Source organism: Agelaius tricolor, unplaced genomic scaffold (genome assembly GCF_023055355.1).
Source record: "Agelaius tricolor isolate 1412-34295 unplaced genomic scaffold, bAgeTri1.0.p SCAF_2, whole genome shotgun sequence".
In the NCBI taxonomy this organism is placed as follows: Eukaryota; Metazoa; Chordata; class Aves; order Passeriformes; family Icteridae; genus Agelaius; species Agelaius tricolor.
This window is the reverse complement of record NW_027269262.1, coordinates 8,319,455-8,339,966: the sequence shown is the minus strand read 5'-3', so window position 1 is coordinate 8,339,966 and position 20,512 is coordinate 8,319,455. Positions and strand designations below refer to the sequence as shown.

Genomic DNA, 20,512 nt, shown 5'->3' with positions numbered 1-20,512 from the left:
TTAACTGATCCCTAGAGAAGGAGGATTTGGAGGGCAGACTGTTTCCTCATACAAAGAAGACAAGTGCTAAAGTGCTTTCCTTTAATTAGGCTTTTCTTTCGCATAGGCATTAGTAGAGTTGCATCTGTAGCTGTAAGAAAGCAGCTTAGCAAGACTGGGATGATACAGAAAGGAGTAGTTTTACCTCAGACACCACTGGTAAGTCATCTCTTGCCTGTCATGGATTCAATCCCAACAGGTTCCTTTTAGTGTAGAACTGAGAAATCCCAAGGAGTAAGGGACATATCTACCTCTGGTCAAAGCAGGATGCTGCATGAGGTTTTCCAGCCTCAATACAACACAGTGAATACTGAGAGCAAGGACTCTTGGGTTAAATAAATTTAAGTCAGGACTAAAGCAAGTAGCAAATATTGGCTAGGACTAAGCAGGTTGGCATTTACTTTGATTGAGGATGAAATCCTCTATAAATGTGTATGTTTAGTTATTTTACAGTGAGCAGCATAGCTGGTCTTTCATGGGTTGCAAGGAATTAAATGAAAACAAGTCACAACTCTGAAAATAGATAACTTTCTAAAGGTTACTTGAATTCAGAAAAATTCATAATCAAGGTTGCTGAAAAAATGTCTCAGCAGAAACTTGGAGAAAACAGGTGCTTCACAGCTTCTGATATTTGTATCTCAACTCAAAGTCAAGAACTTTGCACTTAGACTAAAACAAAGATTTCAGTCTCTTAGTGTTTCAAGGGTTTTAACACAGTCCTAGCAGCCAACAGGTTTATACAGAATGTCCTGTTGTTTTCACTGGAGCTGGAGAGGGTGGGAGGAGGGAGAAGAAAAACCTCTTATCAGTTGGAAAATTCTTTCTGTGTGGAGTAGAAACATACATTAATTATGCTAAGCAAACTATCCTAACAGTATTTAGGCAAGTCAGGTACTAAAATAAAGGTACCTAGTGCTCATTCCAAACTAATTCCTTGGGCTTTCCTACAGACTGCTGTAGGATTCCTACAGATCTGCTGTATGGTGCATCTCCTGTGCCCAAGCTGGATAGCTGAGGCATCTCTAAACAGTGATTTAAAATGTTTCTTGCAGCCATACCCTAAAATGAGATCTCTTCTCTGCTGCCCCATCAAAAGATTATTTACCAGGTGTTCACTAACTACCTTGGAGGGTATCCACTGTGGATAGGCAAAGAGTATCCTGGAAAAGATTTCAGTGTATGTAGTCTATATGGAAAGAAGGAAATGAGAGAAAATACATGGGAGTTATCAAGAAAATTCATGTAATTGCTCCAACAAAGCTCCTATCTCTGCCTGTGCAGCAAGTGCAATTTTCTTGTATTATCTTCCTGCACAGCCTATAAAGCATAACTGTGGAAAAGCTGAGCAAGCAAACTTCTTTATAAATTGACTTGGAATGGTTTCACAGATCTTTCTCTCTTGCTCAGAAGACAAAAAATCCATTTATTCTTATCAAGGAAAATGAAATTATAACGAGGAAATAAAAGCATTAGAAGATGTCTTCCAAAGTCCTGATATGAAAAAGGCTGACTTGTGGGCAATGTGGGGGAAAAACACAAAACAGACAGTCTTGCCAAACTAAATTAGATGAAAGTTTAAACCAGTAAAGAACTTCCTGAGAGAGCCATCATCCACTCACATAAATTGGATATTAATGCTGTGCTTTAAGCTCTAAGGGTAAGCAGGATGCTGATATCTGGAGCTGTTGAACTGGGAATGGAGGGACTGAAAGAATTTCTTTTTGGCTTTGTAATACTTCCTTCCTTTTCTGTCACCAGGGTACCTGGCAGGTATCCTGTGAAGGTAAAATGAGGGAGTGGCAGAAGATGGGGAGAACTTAAGAAGAACAGCAGGAACAAGGGGCGACCCTTGCAAAATGCAATAATGCAGTAATGGTTGCATCATGGAGCTGCTGCAGCTCTCACTTTCAACCAAGAAATTTAACTGTAGATAAACATCAAGTGCACTCTTAAAAGTTTTAGGTTTAGTACTAAAACATCCCTCATTATCATCATCCTCTTATTTCCTCACTCTTACGAGTATGGCCCTTGTCATATCAAACACTGATTCCTCTTTGTAGTTTAGACCCACTGGGACTGCTCCAGCAAGATAGTATATAATTTTTAATGAAACAAAAATTACTTGGGCAGATGATGTAACTGTTCATTAATAAGTGGGAGAGTTCCTCTTGCTGCAGCAGCTCTTTTGAACACATAATGTGAGAGTGCCACAGGCCAAATGTGCTTCAGCCTGGGAGGAGCCTGAATCCCATACTTCTCTCAGCCCAAGTGAGCGGCTCTGGAGCTACAAAGTAAAAGCAAATGCACACACCTTGTTAGTCACAGCTGGACCATCAATACACCTCTGCATGGAGGGTGGCACCTGGTAAGTCTCTTGTCCCACCAGACCATGACCAGTGGGTATCTGGTAAATTCCCTGGTTTTGGTGGGAAGGCGGCACTTGGTAGACAGGGTCCCGTGCCGAGGCGTGCGAGCTCGGCACTTGGTAGATCTTCTGGTGGTTGAAGGGCTGATTCATCAGTGCTGAGCTGGGCACATCCCGGCCAGGAGAGCTGTCCTGTACCACGGCACCTATCAGGAGCTTCACGCGGTTGCCTGGGACGATGCCTTGGCGGCCGTGTAGGGAGCAGAGCCACCATCCTTCCAGCCCCTCGGTGTTCTGCTCTATCACCGTCAGGATGTCTCCCTTGCGGAAGGCCAGCTCTTCTGCACACTCGGGGACATTGTCATAGAGGGCCCTGGCCATAAGATTCTGTGGAAAAGCAAAGGCAAGAATAGCAAGTCAGCAAACAAGGCAGAATTTTTCTGTATCTTCAAGCACATTCTAAGTGATAGGAAATAAGGACTGAATTTGAAAAAGAAGTGTGCAGGAAATAAAAAAACCCATGGAAAATCATACAGCACAGGATTCCTCTGTCCCAAGTTGGGAAAATGAGAGGCTTATGCATTAGCAACACTGCTAGTGAGAAATTTTCCAGAAACAGTGGGTCAGATAGAAGCTCTTTATATGGCCTAGTCACCTGAACAGACAGAAAGTCAGGAGAGTTCTGCTCCTGGCACTGAGGTGCTCTTCCTGTGAATGAGGGGCTTGTGCCTTCATCTCTTGACACTGATTTCCCTACAAACATGCTCTGTGTACTGCTACAGCCAGCTAGCAGCCATTAAAAATAAACCTGAGCAAGACTCACAAGGAGTGAGTAATCCAGAGTCATTTTTCCCAAACAACTTTACGTTTGTGGGGTCCCAAAAGACTTTCCACGGAGATGCAGATCCCATTTAGTGTAAAGACAGTGGCCTGGCTTTTTTGGCTGACGCCTGCAGGTGGCCTTAAAAGTGATGGATCTGTAGACCACCTAGTAAGAAAAACTATCTAAAAATGAGTTGAGAAAACGTCACAGGCTTTGAGCTACGATGCTCATCTTTGTGTGTAGCTTTATGCCTTCTCACTCTGCAAACTTCTTTAGGGGCACAGCATAGCACAGAAGTAGTTTAATAGATAAAACCCTTCCTCCCCTGCTGCCTCAAAACCAGCACCACAAAAAAAAAAAAAACTCCAAACCAACTTCAAAGAACATGGTTCCTCTGAGGTCCATCTTCTGTAGAAAGACCTTCAAGAGAAAAATATAATTCTAAAAAATAATGCACCCAGTGACCCCAAGCAGGGTGATGCCCGTGCCATGAGGAAAGCAGTGCCCATCTAAAAGAATGTAAGAATGTAGGTATCAACCAGCACCACAAAGAGCCTCTGTGTGTAACTTAAGGGGAGACTTAGGGCAGCCAAAGGGTGTCTTTGACTTGTGTCAACACAGTTTAAGCACTCTTAGATGCACTTTGCTTGATTATGTGAAGTGGAGCAGTACCATCAACACAAGGAGCTTCACACAGCTCTACCCCCAAGCATTTGCCCAGAGTTTCAGGCAGGCTTTGCAGCTTGCCCTGACTTCTCTCCTGCTGGGGTTCTATGCCCAGCAGTACCTCTGCTATGCAGTTTTAAGCCAGCTCTGAGTTGATGTAAGATTGTTGGCTGGGATGTGTTACTAATAAGTACCACCTCCTCTCCCAGATGGACGCACCTCCCTTTCCTCTTTCTTTGCAGGCCTCTATGGCACATCCAGTTCTGAGCAACTGGCCAAGGTATTCAATGGAAAGTAGGCAGGCTGTCTGCACTAACATTCTTGGACCCCTCAAAAAGGCCATGAAGATTTAATTTCTTGGCTCTGGTGATATTTCCAGACATATTGGAAACAATTGCTCCATGACTGCCTGATTTTCAGTGAAGGCGGTCAGCAGAGGTGGTTATAATCCGACTGTAAGCACTTGAAAAAATATACAGAGCCCTGGATCTGAAGTGTTCAAGCTGAAATATTTGGATGCAGTACACAAACTGAAATTGTGCTAATCCACCAAAAAGGATATGCAGCTGCCTTAAAGATTTATCTTTCCTATGTCAAAGGAATAGCGTCAAGTACAGTTTAGTGTTTTTATCTGTCATATTTATCTTCCTCCTTGGACATTTCAGAACTTTTTCTTTTAACCATCCCTCATTTGTTATATCTTTCCCTGTTATCATGCTGATGTTTTCCCATCATTCCTGTGCTTCCTCAAGACAGAGACTTTAGTTTGACCTTGCTCAGTGTAGCAGGTTGTGTGCAGGGCTGACTGGTGGATGGAAGGGGGATAAGCTCAGGTATCACATAAAAGGTAGGTGAACTTGCATTTCCCAAGACATGCAGGGTTGAAATGGGGTGCACAAGATCAGTTTCCTCTTCTCTGAATGGGAGATCAGCTTTCAAATGTATGAGAAACACTGGCTTTACCTTTCATCAGCATCATTAGTGAGGTTGGTATAAATTAAGCTTTGGCTTGGAAAAGCAGGATTGCCATTTTGAACTTCCATGTAAACAGCAGCACTGGGGCCCACCATTCCCTCTGATGTATGTCTACTCAGCTCATCAGTCAGCAACACTAAGATATCCCAATATAGATAAAGCAGGGAGCAATTTTTGTCCATGCCTTGGCAGGACTGTAGAACTATTATTTAAGCATGGTCAAAACCAGTGGTCTTTTCTTGGGCACTACCTCTATACTCTTGCTGTGTCAACCAGGCTGCTTAGTGGAGTCTGAAGCTCAGAAAACAAAAGCCCCTGCCTAATCTGAATATTCAAGTCAATCTCTAATCTTTCCACATTTCTTTCTAGCATGTCTTTCACAAGGGAAATCTACTAATGGGACCAGTGCCTGTGCAACATAAAAGAAGACTTTCACAGGGGAGTTGTTTAAAGGAGGAAGATTACAGCTGGGTGGGGGAGGCACTAACCAAGCAGGCTAAATCAATGATAAATGTGTATTCTTCTATATTTTGGTGTTTAAAGGTATTTGAAAAGTTGATTAGCTTCTGCAGCAAAGGAATTCTCAGAACAAAGCTGAAATGGTGGTAGAATTAGAGCAGACAAAAGTTCCCATGTGAATTCTTTTTTCTAGCTGCTCATTATCTCTGTCCCAGTGACCTTCTCACCACCTGGCATGCAGCATGTTAACACTTTCTGGATGTGCTTCAGGAACTTCTTTGCTGCAAACAGCTTCAGATTCTCATTGTTGGTGTTAACTCAGGCACCAGTATGTGAATTATACTAATTGGTTGCCACTTGTTTCACAGCCATTTCCCCAAGGCCTTTTAAATAGCCCAGAGCCATGCCACCAGCACCAGTCACTGATGGAGCAGTGAAGCAGGAAAAATATTCCTCCAAATAAGCACTGGGACCAGAAACACTAAGCCTGTTGCTTGGTGCCAGCAGCAAAGGCACTGCTCCTGCTAAGATCTTCTTTGTTTTCTCTGACTTCATTCTTCCTTCACAGGATTGCTAAGTATGAGCTTCAGAAACAGTGTCACAGTCACTTTCACAAGTCAGCAGAATCAGCCCTGAGAAAAATGCACTTGTGACCACAGAAAGCAAGCTTTTGGAAACCACAGGTACCTTTAGCCTGCTGTGGTGATCACGATGGTCGTCTCTACTTTTCATCACACAGAAAGAAGTTCTGATCAAAGACATCTTGCAACACCTGTGGGCCTTATCTCCAAAGATTTGACAAATCTGAATAATTTTCTGATTCTGTGGGCACTGTAGCCCATATATCAATATTTCTTCTCATTGGTCTCATCAGCTCAGAGAGTGGGGACAGTTACATGAAATTAATTGGACCTGCTCTAAAGAGGCATGGATCTGTCCACTCAACTGCCTGAGAACTGGCACCAAGTAAGCACTAAGATCTGATATGAGAAGCCAACAGCACAGCAGTGACCTTTTTGTATCACTAAATGCTAAAAAGAACTTGTCTGCTTCCTAGAGAAAGGGCAATGAGAAAATTGTCTTGGAACTTGTTTTCAAAACTAGTAAGTTGCACAGAAGTCCCTCTAAAGGGACTTTATATTCCCAATAAAAAAGAAAAAAAAAAAGGGAGCACGACAGATGCAGAGCTACAAAATCAAGTTCTGTAAAGGCTGGGGAAAAATTACCTGATGCTAGATAGGGAAAAAAATTTTGTTACAGAAATCAGCTGCATTTCATAAAATGAAGATACTGGCAGCTACCAGCTCCTTTTAATAAGACTAATACTGAAGTGTCTGTTGCTCTCCTTTGGTCCAGTTAAATTAACTACATGATAGTTGCAGTGGTACCCTCTTCAAAATCCAAAAGTACCTGTGGTCCCTGTGCAGCATCTCCATTCTCCTGAGCTCCCAGTGCTGTGACAGCCCTACTTGAAGTAATGAGTGCTTCTCTACAGCTAATGGTGGATTGGAAAGACTCAGCAGCTTCTGTGTCAAGCCTTGCTAGCAATACTGGGATGTCTGGAAGCTGAAGCCAGGGTCAGGCCCCCATGGTGTTAATGCTCTGTACAAGCAAAACAAAAAAACCCCGCATTTGTTCTCAAGAAGCTTAAATTCCTCTTAACCTTGGGCTCATGAGTGCAGTAGAAAGCATCTTATGTAAAATCACTGAAAATCGGAAGTTTTACAGTCTTCTGTTTAACAAAGTGCCATCTCAGTTGTCAGCAGGTCAAAGTGAAAATGGAGCCTGACCCTAATGACTGCTGCCTGGGGATTTTAGCTGGAACATACTGCAGGAAAAGGCTCAGCACACTCTGCTGACTCTGTCAAACTGTCTAAAAGTAAGGGAACAGAAATGGATACTCTCAAGATCAAATGCAGATTACAGTGCCCGTGGTCCCAACTTTCTACATTGGTTGAGACAAAAGTAAAGCTTTCAAGCTCCCTCTAGGTAAAGTGAACCTGGGATTTGAAACTTCTGTCTGAGGTTTCCTTTAATGCCATTTAAAGTCCATTAGATAAAAGCTGGAAAGGAACAATTTGTATTCTCTGTACACCTCAGATTTTTCTTTCTTTTGCACCTAGGATGCATGACCTAGTAAGCGAGAGATGCTGCTCTGAAAACTGTCAGCTGTTCTAATTGCAGAACCAAACAAAAAAAAAATAAGACTCTGTAAACTATTTTTTTCTCAAATCTTGACGGAACTACATGCCAAATTCAGCTGTATAAATGAGGTCTATTACAGAACTGTCAAAGGTGTCTACTCTCTCCTTAGCCTGTTGTAACTGGTGGCTGACACATCTGCAGCTGGGTGAGGACAGACGAAAATACTTTGAAGATCACAACCTGTTTTGGCTGCCTTTCTCTGCAGTGAGGAGAACTGACAGAATTCTGTAATTCGTAGTCTGGAGGATGAAGAGGGTGTTTGTTGATGAGGCTAAGTGGCAGAAGAGAGAAGAGGCAAGAGTTAAAGAGAAGAGTGGAAACATCTACCACTTCTGTTAGAGTAAACACATGCAGTGACGTGGGTAACGAGAGTGTGTGAGGTGCCCAGAGCCATGGCAGCAAAGGCAGGAATAACAAATGACATTCTAGGAGATTAAACACAATGGTCTCTTTAAGGGCCCAGCGCGGCGGTGCCAAGCTCCCAGCACAGGGCTGCCCACTTGACTCCTCTCAGCCAGCTCCACGATGAATGAACGCTCGAGGAAAAGGCTCAACCAACCATAAGCTCAAAGGATTCCTGCTGCATCCCTCAGAGGTGCAATATGAGGATACTGATCCCCGCTCTGTGCTTGGCTGCTGAGGCGTATTGTTTGGTTCGGCTTTGTCTTGTATTTTATAATATTGCTTCCTGTGTGTAGAGTTTATGTGCAAACAGGACTGGGAAAATTGCCTCTGCTCTTCACTGAAAGAGGGTGGGACTCCTTTTTTCTATTACTGGGCAAACTGTTTCTTAAAATGACAAACAGCTTCTCTCCTATGTTTAGCTTGGGAGTAGGAAGGGAGGAACAAAGGAAGGAAAGGTGGGGGCAACGTCTGTGAACAAACCAGTAGCTTAATTTTGGTTGGATGACTTTTAGTTATCCATCTCATAATATTTTTGATACAGATTCCCATCTTATAGATTTCTTAAAAATTAATGACTGCTATTGCAAAGTAAGCTTAAGCATTTACATACCCTTGTAGGGCTGCATTAGGCCCAACAGTAATGATCTGCCTGTGAGATAAAAGGATTGTTCTGAAAACACTGTAAAAAGTGAGTTTTATTCTGAGATACAAGCAGGGCTGGTAGAAGAAAGGAAAATTTTAGATCTATTGTGGCTTCTTGACACAAGGGTTTCAGTGCAAGAGTCATTGGACAGTTTAACTTTGGTTCTTTTCTCCTTTTCTATTTCTCACTGTCACTGCCCCTGAAATAAAGCATTCATTGTGCTGTGTTGGCAAGGAAAGCAACTCTTGAGGCACAGTAGGTAACAGGTCTATCTGTAACAAGCAACCTATCACAAAGGCTACTTAACAGAAGTTGACAAAGGTCACTGAATAAGACATTAAGCTTTGAGAAATGTCTTTTGCTGGTCTGCTCAAATCTGGAAGAAGGTAGTGTGAACAGCAAAGGCAGTACCTGATAGACACAAAGCTGCCCTGGTATGTTCCTGGGCGGGGCCCTGTGGGCAGTGACATGGGGAAGGGACTATGAAATGGCAACGCTTGGCCATAACAGCCCCCATCCATGTACAGACCTGAAACAACTCATTGCGAGCAACAAATGTGTGCAGGCTTTTGCTCTTTATGTCAAGATGAAGTGTACAGCTACAGAGAGGATGCAGGAAGTGCTACCACAGCCCCTATCAAAGAGCCTCTGCACTAGCAGGGCTCACAGCTACTGCAGCTGCAGCAGGGGAAAGGCCCCGAGCACCCAGCCTGTGCCTGGCTCTGGAACTCTGAGCTCCTGGCTCTCAGCTAATGACAAAATAAGGAGCCCAGCAGCAAATGCTCACCATGGTAATGCTTCAGTTCACTCCTCAGGCAAAGCCTATAGATCTACTTTTGAGGCACTCTCTTGCTTTCTAACACCAAAACCCACAAGTTTTTGGTTTAGCAAAGATACTTCTCTGGTCAAGCACTGCTCACCCAAACAATTCCAAGTCCAGCTGGATGGAAATTAAGGCAGTTTTCCATGCACAGCTTTGGAAGACTGGCTTCACAGCTAATGAAAGAGCTGTGAGCCAACAGACCCAGCAGAGCCATAAGGAGGAGAGGTCTTTATCCACCCTAAGTATCCTTACTCTCTGGTCCTGTGCATCTCTGCAACACAGGCTGTTAGTCATGCTAAAGCAGACCAAGCTGCCTGGAGGTTGAGATGTGGAAAACCTTCTTTCTGCAGGGCAGAGAGCCAAGTGCCTTATTTCATTGTTCCACCAAGTTGTCCCAGCCCCTCTGTCTGCCTGAGAGGCCTGATTTTCAGAGTTGGCCCTGGCTGGGACTTTTTTTTTTGGTAGTGAGACAAGTTACACAGAAAGTTAAGGAGGAAAAATAGGAACATTCTCTTTCTTACAGGACCACACTTGGGTAAGCCAAAGTAGGCACTATGGCTGTCATGCTCTGGAATATTCACTGCCAGTTTTTGCAGACACAACACTCCACCAAGCAGGGTGGGCAAGCACCGAGCAGAACAAGTAGGGCTCAGGCACTTCACACTCCTACCGAAGATGCTGATGTGGCCCATTGGTTCACCCAAGACCAGGATTCACAAGTGACAGAAACATGTGAGAGACTGACAGCGCTCTGGTCTGAGAACATTTTTTGCTGCACCAAAACTGCTAATTTTAAGAAAATAGGAGATATTTGTGTATCCATTTTTTTTTTGTAGGTAGTTGGCAAAGTAGTTTGCGAAACTGAGGCACAGCAGTGAACCTGCAGCTTGGGAGGGAATCCAAATGCATGTCTATGAAAGAAGGAAGAGGCTAAAAAAGTGAGTATGGGGGGAAGTAAAGAAGGAAAAATGTGAAAATGAAGGATAGAACAAAGATCCTAACTGGTGCTCCAGCCTGTGTGAATAAAATACTTCACAATTCTGCACTGAGTGCATCAGCTTATTGCCATGCCTGATGTTTCCCAATGGAATAGTGAGTTGAAAAGAAAGATTTCTGGCTCCATATCTATTGAGAGCAACAAAAAGATAATTCTACATTGGCAAGAAGGAAAAAAAACAACTCAGGCTGTCTCTGCTGTCTCTGTTTGCTCAGACGATATTCTTTCATCTGTTGACTGAGTTTTGGTTTATTGGCTTGCCCCGTTTCATTTCAATTAGAGGGGGTGAGAAACATTACAAAGGTAATCACAGAAACATAATATCCTCAGTGTTAAATAAGGTGTTTCTGATGCTGCCAGGGCTGTACCTCCTCCCAAACCACACGTGAATGGCATAGAGCAGGAGGAGCTCAAAGGGAGCAGGGCACTCCCTTTCCCTGTGCGCAGCCAGCTGGATGCAGCGGTCCTGGCTCCAGGGCCAAGGGGCACGGCTGGGACAGTGCCCTTCAGGACAACAGCCTGGGACAACAGCCTGGCACCGAGCAGGGCGCTGCTGGGCTGCACACCACCCACCCTGCACTGCTGCCATCACAGGCGTCGCACACAGCGTGCGACAGAAACACCTACAGCCAGGCAGAGCGCTGATCCGCTCATCACGTATTCATTCCTCTCATTGCCCCTGAGCTCCTGGGGTTTTACAGGAGGGCCGAAATAGCATCCTCTTTGCTCTCTCTGGGAATACAAATCACATCCCCTGACTTACCTTCAAGATCTATTAATATTTTGGGAAATTCCACCACACCTAACTCACTAAGCTTTCTGTGTATGTTTCACCCTCGTAACCGGTTTCCTTTCCCCCCCCACCCAAGGAAGGGTGTGATCTTGTTCCATGACTTTAAAAGGCCTTTTCAAATCTGTCTGAGGGCTGTATGCCTTTTGTGACATCAACAGGGAGAGAGGGAAAAAAAAAACCAAGCATGCAAACAATACCCTTAGAGTAAATATGATCTCACTGTGATTAAACCACAGTACATCAGAATCAAAAAGCAGATGTAAAACTTAACCTCTTTCCCTCAGGCAAGCAATTAAAAACTTAATGAAAGGAGATCGGATGTTAAATGCTAAAGAATTGAAGAAGCAGAGCAGAAGGGGGAAAAAAAAGTACGGAAAGAAAGAATCCCAAAACGTGTGTTTTGAGTTCTCAGTTTTCCAGTTTCTGGCATTTGTGAGCAGTCCTCTCCCAGACAAAGTTTCCTTAAAAAAAAAAAAAACAAACCCAAACCCTTTTTCCAAAATTAACCCTTCCTTCTGTGGCTCTGGGGAAACAATTCCAACTTGATTGTCAAGAAACCATAGCTGTGTAGACACAGGACCTCAGTATTGCCACCAACTTACTTGTTTGATGGCTTCAGCTTTAAAAGTATGTTTTTTAATTTTTTTTTTTTTAAGTCTAGAATCTCGATGAACCAGGACATGCCTTTCTTCACCCAGGTCTCTCAAAAAACCAAAAAATTCATTAGAAGGGAAAGCCATCCTGCACTGTCAATTTAGTGTCACCATCTGGGATACTACACAGCAGCTACAATTTGGGATGCCCTGAGAGTCCAGCTAACTAAAGAAAAACAAGCTCAGGAACTCCTCTTTCCAGGCTGCTTCCAGCCCTCAGCAGGCTGGTGGGACAGGAGGCACATTGCCTGTGAATGAGAATTCCAGGGGAGCCAAGCCTGGCTGGCAGCTGATGTTTGCCAGGTCCAGTCAGAGCCATCTCCATCCTAAAGGGCAGTGGCCAAAAGTCAACAAGCCTCCCAGAACAGCTCGATTTTGGCAAGCTGACATTTTCAGGGTAAGTGTACCCCCAGAGAAGAGGGATGGTGAAGGTGCAAATGAGTTTTAAGCAGCTCTGGTTACTCTGCTCAATCTCAGGCTGAAGCACAACTTCAGCTTCATCATGTAAGATCTTGATCTTGTGAGAGATTGGTTTAGGCAGTTCCTGGGCTGCAAATAAAATAAAGCAGTATAAAAAGAGAGACAGAAAACAAAGAAGATATCTGCTTGTAAATACGCCCTTCTGTAGCAGTAAAAATTGGTTTATTACCCTAAGCATTTTAACTGGATGTAAAGTCCACAGGACAAGGACATTGATGACACCACCTACTGCTAGCTGTATCTTAAACAGAATGCACACTTCTGGTTGTCTTGTACTTAACCCTTTGGATCAGAAACTTCTTTAAAAAGAGAATTATTGATTTTTTAATGGTCTGTATCTTCCTCTCTCTGTCTTCAGATAAGCAGGTCATTTGCTTTGGAAGAACTGAGATTTGATCCTAGGCTCCTTCAGCATTTTCTAAGATAAATGATTTATGGTATTGCTAAAATTTTCAACCTTGCTGTCGATGAGGCCTGCTTAAGAAAGGGCTTCTGATGTGCTGACTTGCATTCCTGTAGAGTAAACCCATTCTTATTTCTCTTCCTTTTCTGGCAGGCTGATCCACTCTGACTGTGAAGAAAGTGTTTTCAAAACCAACATAAAAATAGAAAGGCGAGAATAGGCCTCATCCCTATAGACAAAAAAAATATACAATTTTTGTCATGCTACGCACTTGTGTTTCTAGGAGTGTGAACTATAGTTTTAGCAGCCCTGTTTCATGTCAAGCACAAACTACGTCCAAATCTGCTGGGGAAAAATGAGCTCCTTAAAATTAAGACAGTTTCCACTACTGTAATGTCTAGACCAAAAGGCAAAAGAAAACGGGCACTTGCCAAGAGCAGGCTGTGATAATCAGGCAATAATATGCAGAGGCTGCACTCTGAGCTGCTATAAAGTGACCCAGCTTCACTGATGCTGAGAGTTGCAGCCATTTACAGGCAGAAGTACCTCTACATGCAGCTTTTCTTAGCAGTGGCCTGACTTAATAAACATTGCTCAATACCTGCCATAAATACTATTTTCATAATACAGTCCCAGAGGAGTATCTGATCAAGCCCACTGAAGGCTTGGCATAAAGCACCTTCCAGGGGCAGAGTACTGCTCTAACAGGGGATGTCCACTACTTTCATGGATGCTCAGAGAGCATCTGTTATGAAAAGAAGCCTCTTCAAAAGTGACTTATGCATTTGTGATTCCAAATGTCACTGAAAGTGGTTTCCTGCAGAGGCGTGTGGGCTTTTATGTCCTAAGAAGTTCAGCTACTTGTCTCCATCAAGAGCAGCCAGAAATTGGAACAGTGCAAGATAAGAGTCCTCCACAAGTGCTGCAGCCAAGGCTGAGACTGCATACTCCTCTAAAGCACTCATGTTGCTTTAAAAATAGAATTAAACTCTGGACCCTGGGAGACAGGTGAGTTCCTAATTGCTGCTGGTATGAATGGGATTTAAGTATTTAAATGCTGTAATAAGTTAGTCCAAATAAAATAAGCATGGCAAAAGTGACTTCCCATTGGCCCTTAAGTGACCTAAGCCCATCTATTGTGTGCAGAAGGCACTCCCATGCCCTTAACACCTTTGATAACAGCAATAGGACATGTAGGAAGCTCTATGATCCTGGTTTTCTACCTTTCTAGATGCACCTGGCCTTGCTGCAATTACTCTGGTACTTATAGTGGAGCACAGGCTATACACTAATACAAATGTCTCCCCAGACACCACACACAGGAGTTCAGTGTTCAGTGATCAGATATCAGTGCAAGTTAGTCTTCTAACCCCACTTGTTGCTGGGCTTGAGATGGTAAGATTCCAAAGATGAGTTTGTCGGTAGTCTTAGGAACTGTGTTCCAAAAATTTAGCAAGGTCCCAATAACACATCATGAGACTTCTCTGATGTCTAGACTATATTCTGCAAAATAGCACAGTCCTGCAGCCTAAGACAATAACCATTGAAATGTGCTTTCATTTTCCCTTTGCAGAAGATGTTTCCATAAAGTCTTACTATTAGACAGCTCTCCTGCTCTCTGATCTGATAGGTCCCTGTCGATGAGGTATTTTGATAGTATGGCACTGTTTGGAATCAGTAGAGTTGAGTCAAGATACCTCTAGGCCAAGTAGGACTCTAACGTGCAACCTGCAACATCTGCAAAAGCAAAAGTAAAACCCTCCCAGACAAGTATCTAATGCCTCTTGCTCTATCTAGAATCAAATGGAACAATCAATAAAATAAGGAAGGCTGTTCATTTGGTAGTTCTGCTTCCCCATCAAACACTAGGAACTACTGGACAGAGACAGATTAGGCTGCCAGTTTCTGATTCAATTGATTCACAGCTACATTACTCAGGAGCAGCTGTTAGCATAAAAAGACACAAGTTTAGAAATCAGGTAAAAAAACTGCATGCTGTTGGCTGCAGTGCTTTGTGATGGCTCTTATTCTTCCTCTGAAAAAAGCACTGTAACATCCCTAAGCCTCAGCAGCTCCATTATAAAACAGAAGTAAAAGCACTCTGCTGTCCTACCAAGACTTTGGTAGGGCAAGTGGACACAATTGTGCACTCAATTGTGTGTTGAGTTTCTCAGCTACCCTGGGGCAGTGGGGCACTCTCCTCTGTTAAGTATACAAATATAAATCTACAGGGGGAGTACGGGAGGGGAAGGAGGGCACACAGAGGCTACAGCCAGAACTGAGAATGACAGTGGCCCTCCAAGCTTTATGAAGGGAACAGTCCTTCTGGCTACATCTCACTGGTGTTGCTGCTGACTTGGGTCTGACCCTGCTAGACCTCAGCCACCTCATCCTGTAGGTGCACAGGTGAGAGAAAAATCATGAAACTTCCATTCTAAACTCATTGCAGTAAAAGAGACGGCACAAACTTGGACAGGTTTTCCCCTTGTCAGTTTGTTCTTCTCCTAACTACATTTTACAAGACTTTACAGTTCCTATTTACTTCTGAGTTAGATTGCCACCCTGTGATTGCTGAGATACTGAAAAAAAAAAGTGAACGAAGAGGCAGAAGGAATAAATGAAACAGAGAGGATTTGGTTAATAAAGTACAGACAGTTCTTTTCCTTTTACATGGTCCAACACTCAAAGTCTTTCATTGCCAGGGTTACAAGCAGCTTTTCACAAGCACTTCTGGTTGGGAATATTGTATTTCTTCCCAGGGACACTATTTTGTTTGTCTTGGCGTGCAGACATTGTAATCAAGTCTATATATTACAGGACTGTGCCTTAGCACAAATGGCAGGCATTTCGAACCCTATTTAGGTTTCTTCCTTGCCCAACAAATTATCTAAAAATAGATAATCAAGACCTCATACTTCACATCTACGTCATTCCTTTTGGCTTAAATGAGGTAAGGAATGCAGGGTTTTTTTCCTCTCCTCTTTCACCATTTGGAAGTTTTAGTAAACAGACAAATCCCCTTTTCTTCCTTCCTTCCCCCTCTTATTTTGTCTTCCATGTGAACAGCCACCCAGCTACAAAAGCCTTGTTATGATAATGTCTTCTCCCTTTTGCTTCTGTTGCACTTTTATTGCCTGAGATAAGAGTGCAGGAATTGGGAGCCAGATACACCCTCTCCTATCCATGTCCTTCCCTCATCATGGAAACCCACTGGAATTTCTGTTGCTACAGAGTACATTGTAGCTAGCTGTAACTGCTCCATCCTTGGAGTCACAGCCTGTGTTTGGTTTCAGAAAGGGCTGACCCTACTCCTGGATTACAGAACACTGGAATGGAGTCCTGTGAGAACTTGATGGGGTGCAGTTTTATTGTACATGGGGATTTAGCTCAAAAGCAAGCTGTTGTCATCAAAGAACTGAGGTGTTGCCCTCATGCAACTGCACCCCTACAGGAATTACTTCTGAAAGCAGTTTTTAGACAAGCAGGACTAAGAAGTGCTCCAAACCAACACAAGTATTTCTTATGCTTAACCTTTCCCATCTTTCCATAGCTCAGTTAAAATAAATTCTGTGTTCTCAGTCATTTAAGTAGTACATGAATGGGAGAGCAGGACCTGACCTGGGGTTAAATTTCTCTTTGCTTTAAATAGTCACAGAATCACTGAATTTCTCACAGTGTGCAAAAGCTAGACAGTGGTGTAGAGACATATTTAAGGTAAAATTCTGAACTTGCTTAAATCCACAGGGATTTTGCCTTTCAGAGGATTCAGACTTGAGTGTTAAAATGGAAAAATGCAATGGACAATAAAAGAAGCTTAGATGAAGGAAGAGAGGGAGGGAACAAGTTTTGAAAATGTCTGAATAAAAAATGTATAGATTGTGTACCAAAAGGATTTCTAGACCAGAAATGACCTTGGGTTTAGTCACACTGAAAGCAAAGTCATGAGTGATGGAGAGACATATTCAGGGTCTCACCCATGAATCAGTTCCTGTTCTGTCCTACTGTTAAAACTCTGTATTAAACTATAATGAGCATTTCAATAATTTCTTCAAATGAGGCCTTACAGACTATTACAATGAAAGGAAGGAATGACAGGCCCCAGTATAACACTGTGAGCAGGTAAACAGAGCCAAATGTGCACCTGGATGCTAAGCCTCCTCTGAAGTGATGATTTGTCCCCAGGCAGGCCATTAGCATTCTCTGTTCCTTTATTTCATGTGTACAATTAATTTAAAAAAAAAAAAAAAAGTTTTCCTATAGGAAGATAAAAGAAAGGGAGAAAATACAGAAAGAACAAAGACTGAATGTGCAGGTATTTTCTTTGTGTATTACTCTAGGGATAAGAAATAGCTCTAAGAATGTTTGTCCCAGTTAAACACTGTAACTACTTCACATTTCCCAGGGAAAGTAAACACTGTAATCCAGCTAGAAGGTTTTTGAGGCCAAACCCCTCAGTCTTCTCTTTTTTATTTATTTATTTTTAATGGCTTGCTCTTTCTCTGTCTAGTCTTCTCTGTCTAGAATTATGTAATCACAAACCAAATCCAAAATCCTCATTCCCACAATACAGGGCAAAGGAAACATTACAGAGCAGGGAAGACTTCCCCCTTTTGAGCCACCTTATTTGTCCCTGTTCTTGCAGGGCCACTGGCCTACATACAAGAAATCAGGAAGCTGTATAACTATACAGGACCATTATTTTGCTGCTGGAATACAAGTGTTCCTTGGCCCTGGGCAGCCTGAAAGCAGTTTGTGAGCTTTGGACTAACAGTGACACTGCTCTTCTACCCTTGAGTGCCTGATGTTTTCTGCTCAGAGTAACACCTTCTCTAGGCAGGTATAAAGTCTACCTGGGCTGATCAGAGGTGGAGCAGATAGAAGAGAAGAGATGGATTTTATCTCAGACTTCAAATCAGTCAGTTGTTTGAGACACAATTTAAAATAATAATAAAAAAAAAAAGCCATGGATTACCTTTGGCAACCCACATCTAACACAATTTCTTTTCCCTTGTTTTTCCATGAGATGGAGAAACTGGCAGTTGCTTTGGAAACTTAACTCTGACCTTTCCCAAAGTTTGGCTTGAGAGACCCTGAAAACTTGGCCTGAGCTCAGAGATGTACAGAAGAGCACAAAAATCCCTGCACATTTACCTGGGTATCACTGTACTTCTCACACACACTGCCACTCCATCAGCACCCTTTCACACCAAGCTGCCTCAGTTTAGTACAGAGATGGACTTCACTTCCAAAGCAACTCAGTCTCCAAGTAAGTATATAGCGTGTGACATTTCCAAAATCACCTTTTTATTGACGCTGAAGTTATTTTTGGCAGGGCAAGGAAAGTTTTTCCTTCCCTCCCCCTTTTTTTCCAATCGCACAAGATTACGGTATGTCTGTACAGTAATCTAATGCCCCGTGGGCAATTCTGTACCTTGCCCAGAAGTTTTTGAGTAATATTAGGACAAAAGGCTCTACATTTGTGTCTTTTGGGAAAAAACCCAAAAAACCAACCAACCACAACCCCCTCTGGTAAAAGGTCGCTAAAAGCGATTATTGAATAAGCGGGGATGATAGGAATTAATACGGGGGATAGGTTACCAATTTCTAAAAAACGTTTGGGTTTTTTTTTTCCCTCGCTTGTGATGCATCAAACAGACCGCACCGTGATAAGGAAACATCCACAAGCGCCTGGAAGGAGGTGAATGAGCTCCCGGGGAGGATCGGGGTACCTGTCCCAAACGCGCCTGGCCATCACGCCACTTTTCCCGCGATCCCGGGCTCACCCCGTTATCCAGGGCCGGCACCAGCGGGGAAAGCGAGAGGAGCTCCTTCTCCCTGCACCGCCAACACCGACACAGCACCCGGGGGGCCCCCGCAGCCCGACCCCTTCGCTGCCCCCTCGTTTCCCACTCCCCGCGGACACCCTCCCGGGGCTCTGCGCCCGGAGGCAGCGCAGCGGAGGGCAGAAGGGAGACCTGGCCGCCCCGCGGGCACACGGCTCGCCTCGGGGAGGTGCGGAGGGGAGCCCCGAGCGGTCGGACCCCCGCCTGCGGTGCGGTGCGGGCTCCTCGCCCGCCGCGCTCACCTTGTACTTCATGGCTGCGCCGTCTCCGCGCCCCGCCGCATCCCCGCGCGCTCTGCGCGCCCCGCCGCGCGCCGCCCCGCCAGCCTAACGCGCTCATTTGCATAGCACCGCCCGCGTTTGCATGGCGCTCGACACGAGCCGGCCCCGCCCCCGCACCCCCCGCCCCCGGACCGCGGTGGCGCCGGCGGGGTCCGCGGGTTCGAGACCGGGCGCGGCGCCTTCCGCCGCCTCCCTCCGCCGATGGCCGGAGAGAGAGAGCCCCGCACAGAGCGAGGGCTGGCGGCCCTGCTCCCAAGGACCCCGCCCGTGCCTGTTCAAAGCTGCTCGCCTTCACTTTTCCCCGGCGGAAAAGGACCTGGGGGCACAGGTTGACAGCAGCTGAGCAGGAGCCAGCGTGTGCCCAGGGAGGCCAATGGCATCCTGGTGTGGATCCGCACTAGTGTGGCCACCAGGATGAGGGCAGTTACCCCTTGTATTGGACACTGGTGAGACCACACTTCACGTCCTGTGTCCACTTCTGGGCCTTTCACTGAAAGACCTTGAGGTGCTGGAGCAGGTCCAGAGAAGGGCAACGGAGCTGGTGATGGGTCTGGAGCACAAGTCCTGTGGAGGGAGACTGGAGGAACTTGGGGATGTTTAGGCAGAAAAAGAGGCTAGTGGGGGACCTTGACACTCTCTACCCTTACATGACTTTGTACCAGATGGGGTTTGGTCTCTCCTCCCAGGCAGCCAGCAACAGGACAAGAGGACATAGCCTCAAGATGTCCAGGGGATGTTCAGGTTGGACATAAGGAAGAATTTTTTCATGCAAAGGGTGGGTAACCCATTGGAATCCACTGCCCAGGGAGGTGGTTGAGTCATCAACCCTGCAAATGTTCAAGAAACAGCTGGACATGGCACTTAATGCCATGGCCTAGTTCACAAGGTGGTGATTGGTCAAGGGTTGGACTCGATGATCCCAGAGACCTTTTCCAACCTAATTGATTCTGTGAACCTTTTCCATCCATCCCTCCCACAGGCATTTTTCTCACGTGCAGCTCTTGGAGGCGCTGAACACTGCCTTGTTCATGTCTTTGCAATTATTTTTGTTCTCAGTTGTCCTCAGAAGATGATCTTTTTCAACTACTACTGCTCGAATCAATCTGCCAAGTGTTGGCTTTGCCTGGCTGCAATTTCAACACTGATTAGACACCATAGGCCAAGAATGCTTTAATGGCCCGGAGATGTCCATTATAAAGAGTGACCATTGTAAATAAGGATTATTTGGAAGAGAGTAATAATTAACTCTGGTATCTTGGAAGCAAGAAAGAGCAGGGAAAATAGATGTGTGGTGATCCTTCATGCTTTTCAAGTTAGATCTCTTAATCAGGCATGATTAATATGGTGCACATTATAGGAATCTTTGTGTATGGGACATACTCCAGCCTGTTTAGAGGAATAGGAAATAAATTCTCTCCTTTTTACCCGAGCTGAATCTTACCCAATATTTTTAGGTCACAGATGGACTCAAGGCTATTTCTGGTGGCCTAAGGAAAAATAGCAAAGAATAATCTTGTACTGGCAGATTACAAACATAACTACATTTCATAGTGCAATGTTATCCTTAAATTCTCATGTGACTAATCCTCTAGAGAGGGATCCTATTGCTAAAATGGCTTCTTGACTGATAAAGAATGTCATACTTTTATCTGCAATCTC

The 20,512-nt window shown here is 44.3% G+C and overlaps 1 protein-coding gene across 1 annotated transcript in view; it reads right to left on the bottom strand.

Moving 5' to 3' along the window:
• NEDD9 (neural precursor cell expressed, developmentally down-regulated 9) overlaps positions 1 to 18,922 on the bottom strand; it is a 38,151-nt gene extending 19,229 nt beyond the window's left edge. Inside the window, exons 1-2 of the mRNA XM_071452112.1 lie at positions 18,815 to 18,922; positions 2,351 to 2,791 (exon numbers count right to left, since the gene is read on the bottom strand). Coding sequence (XP_071308213.1) covers positions 2,351 to 2,791; positions 18,815 to 18,826 — 453 coding nt within the window. The 5' untranslated portion in view covers positions 18,827 to 18,922. The remainder of the gene's footprint in view (positions 1 to 2,350; positions 2,792 to 18,814) is intronic.
• Between the last annotated feature and the right edge of the window lie 1,590 nt (positions 18,923 to 20,512).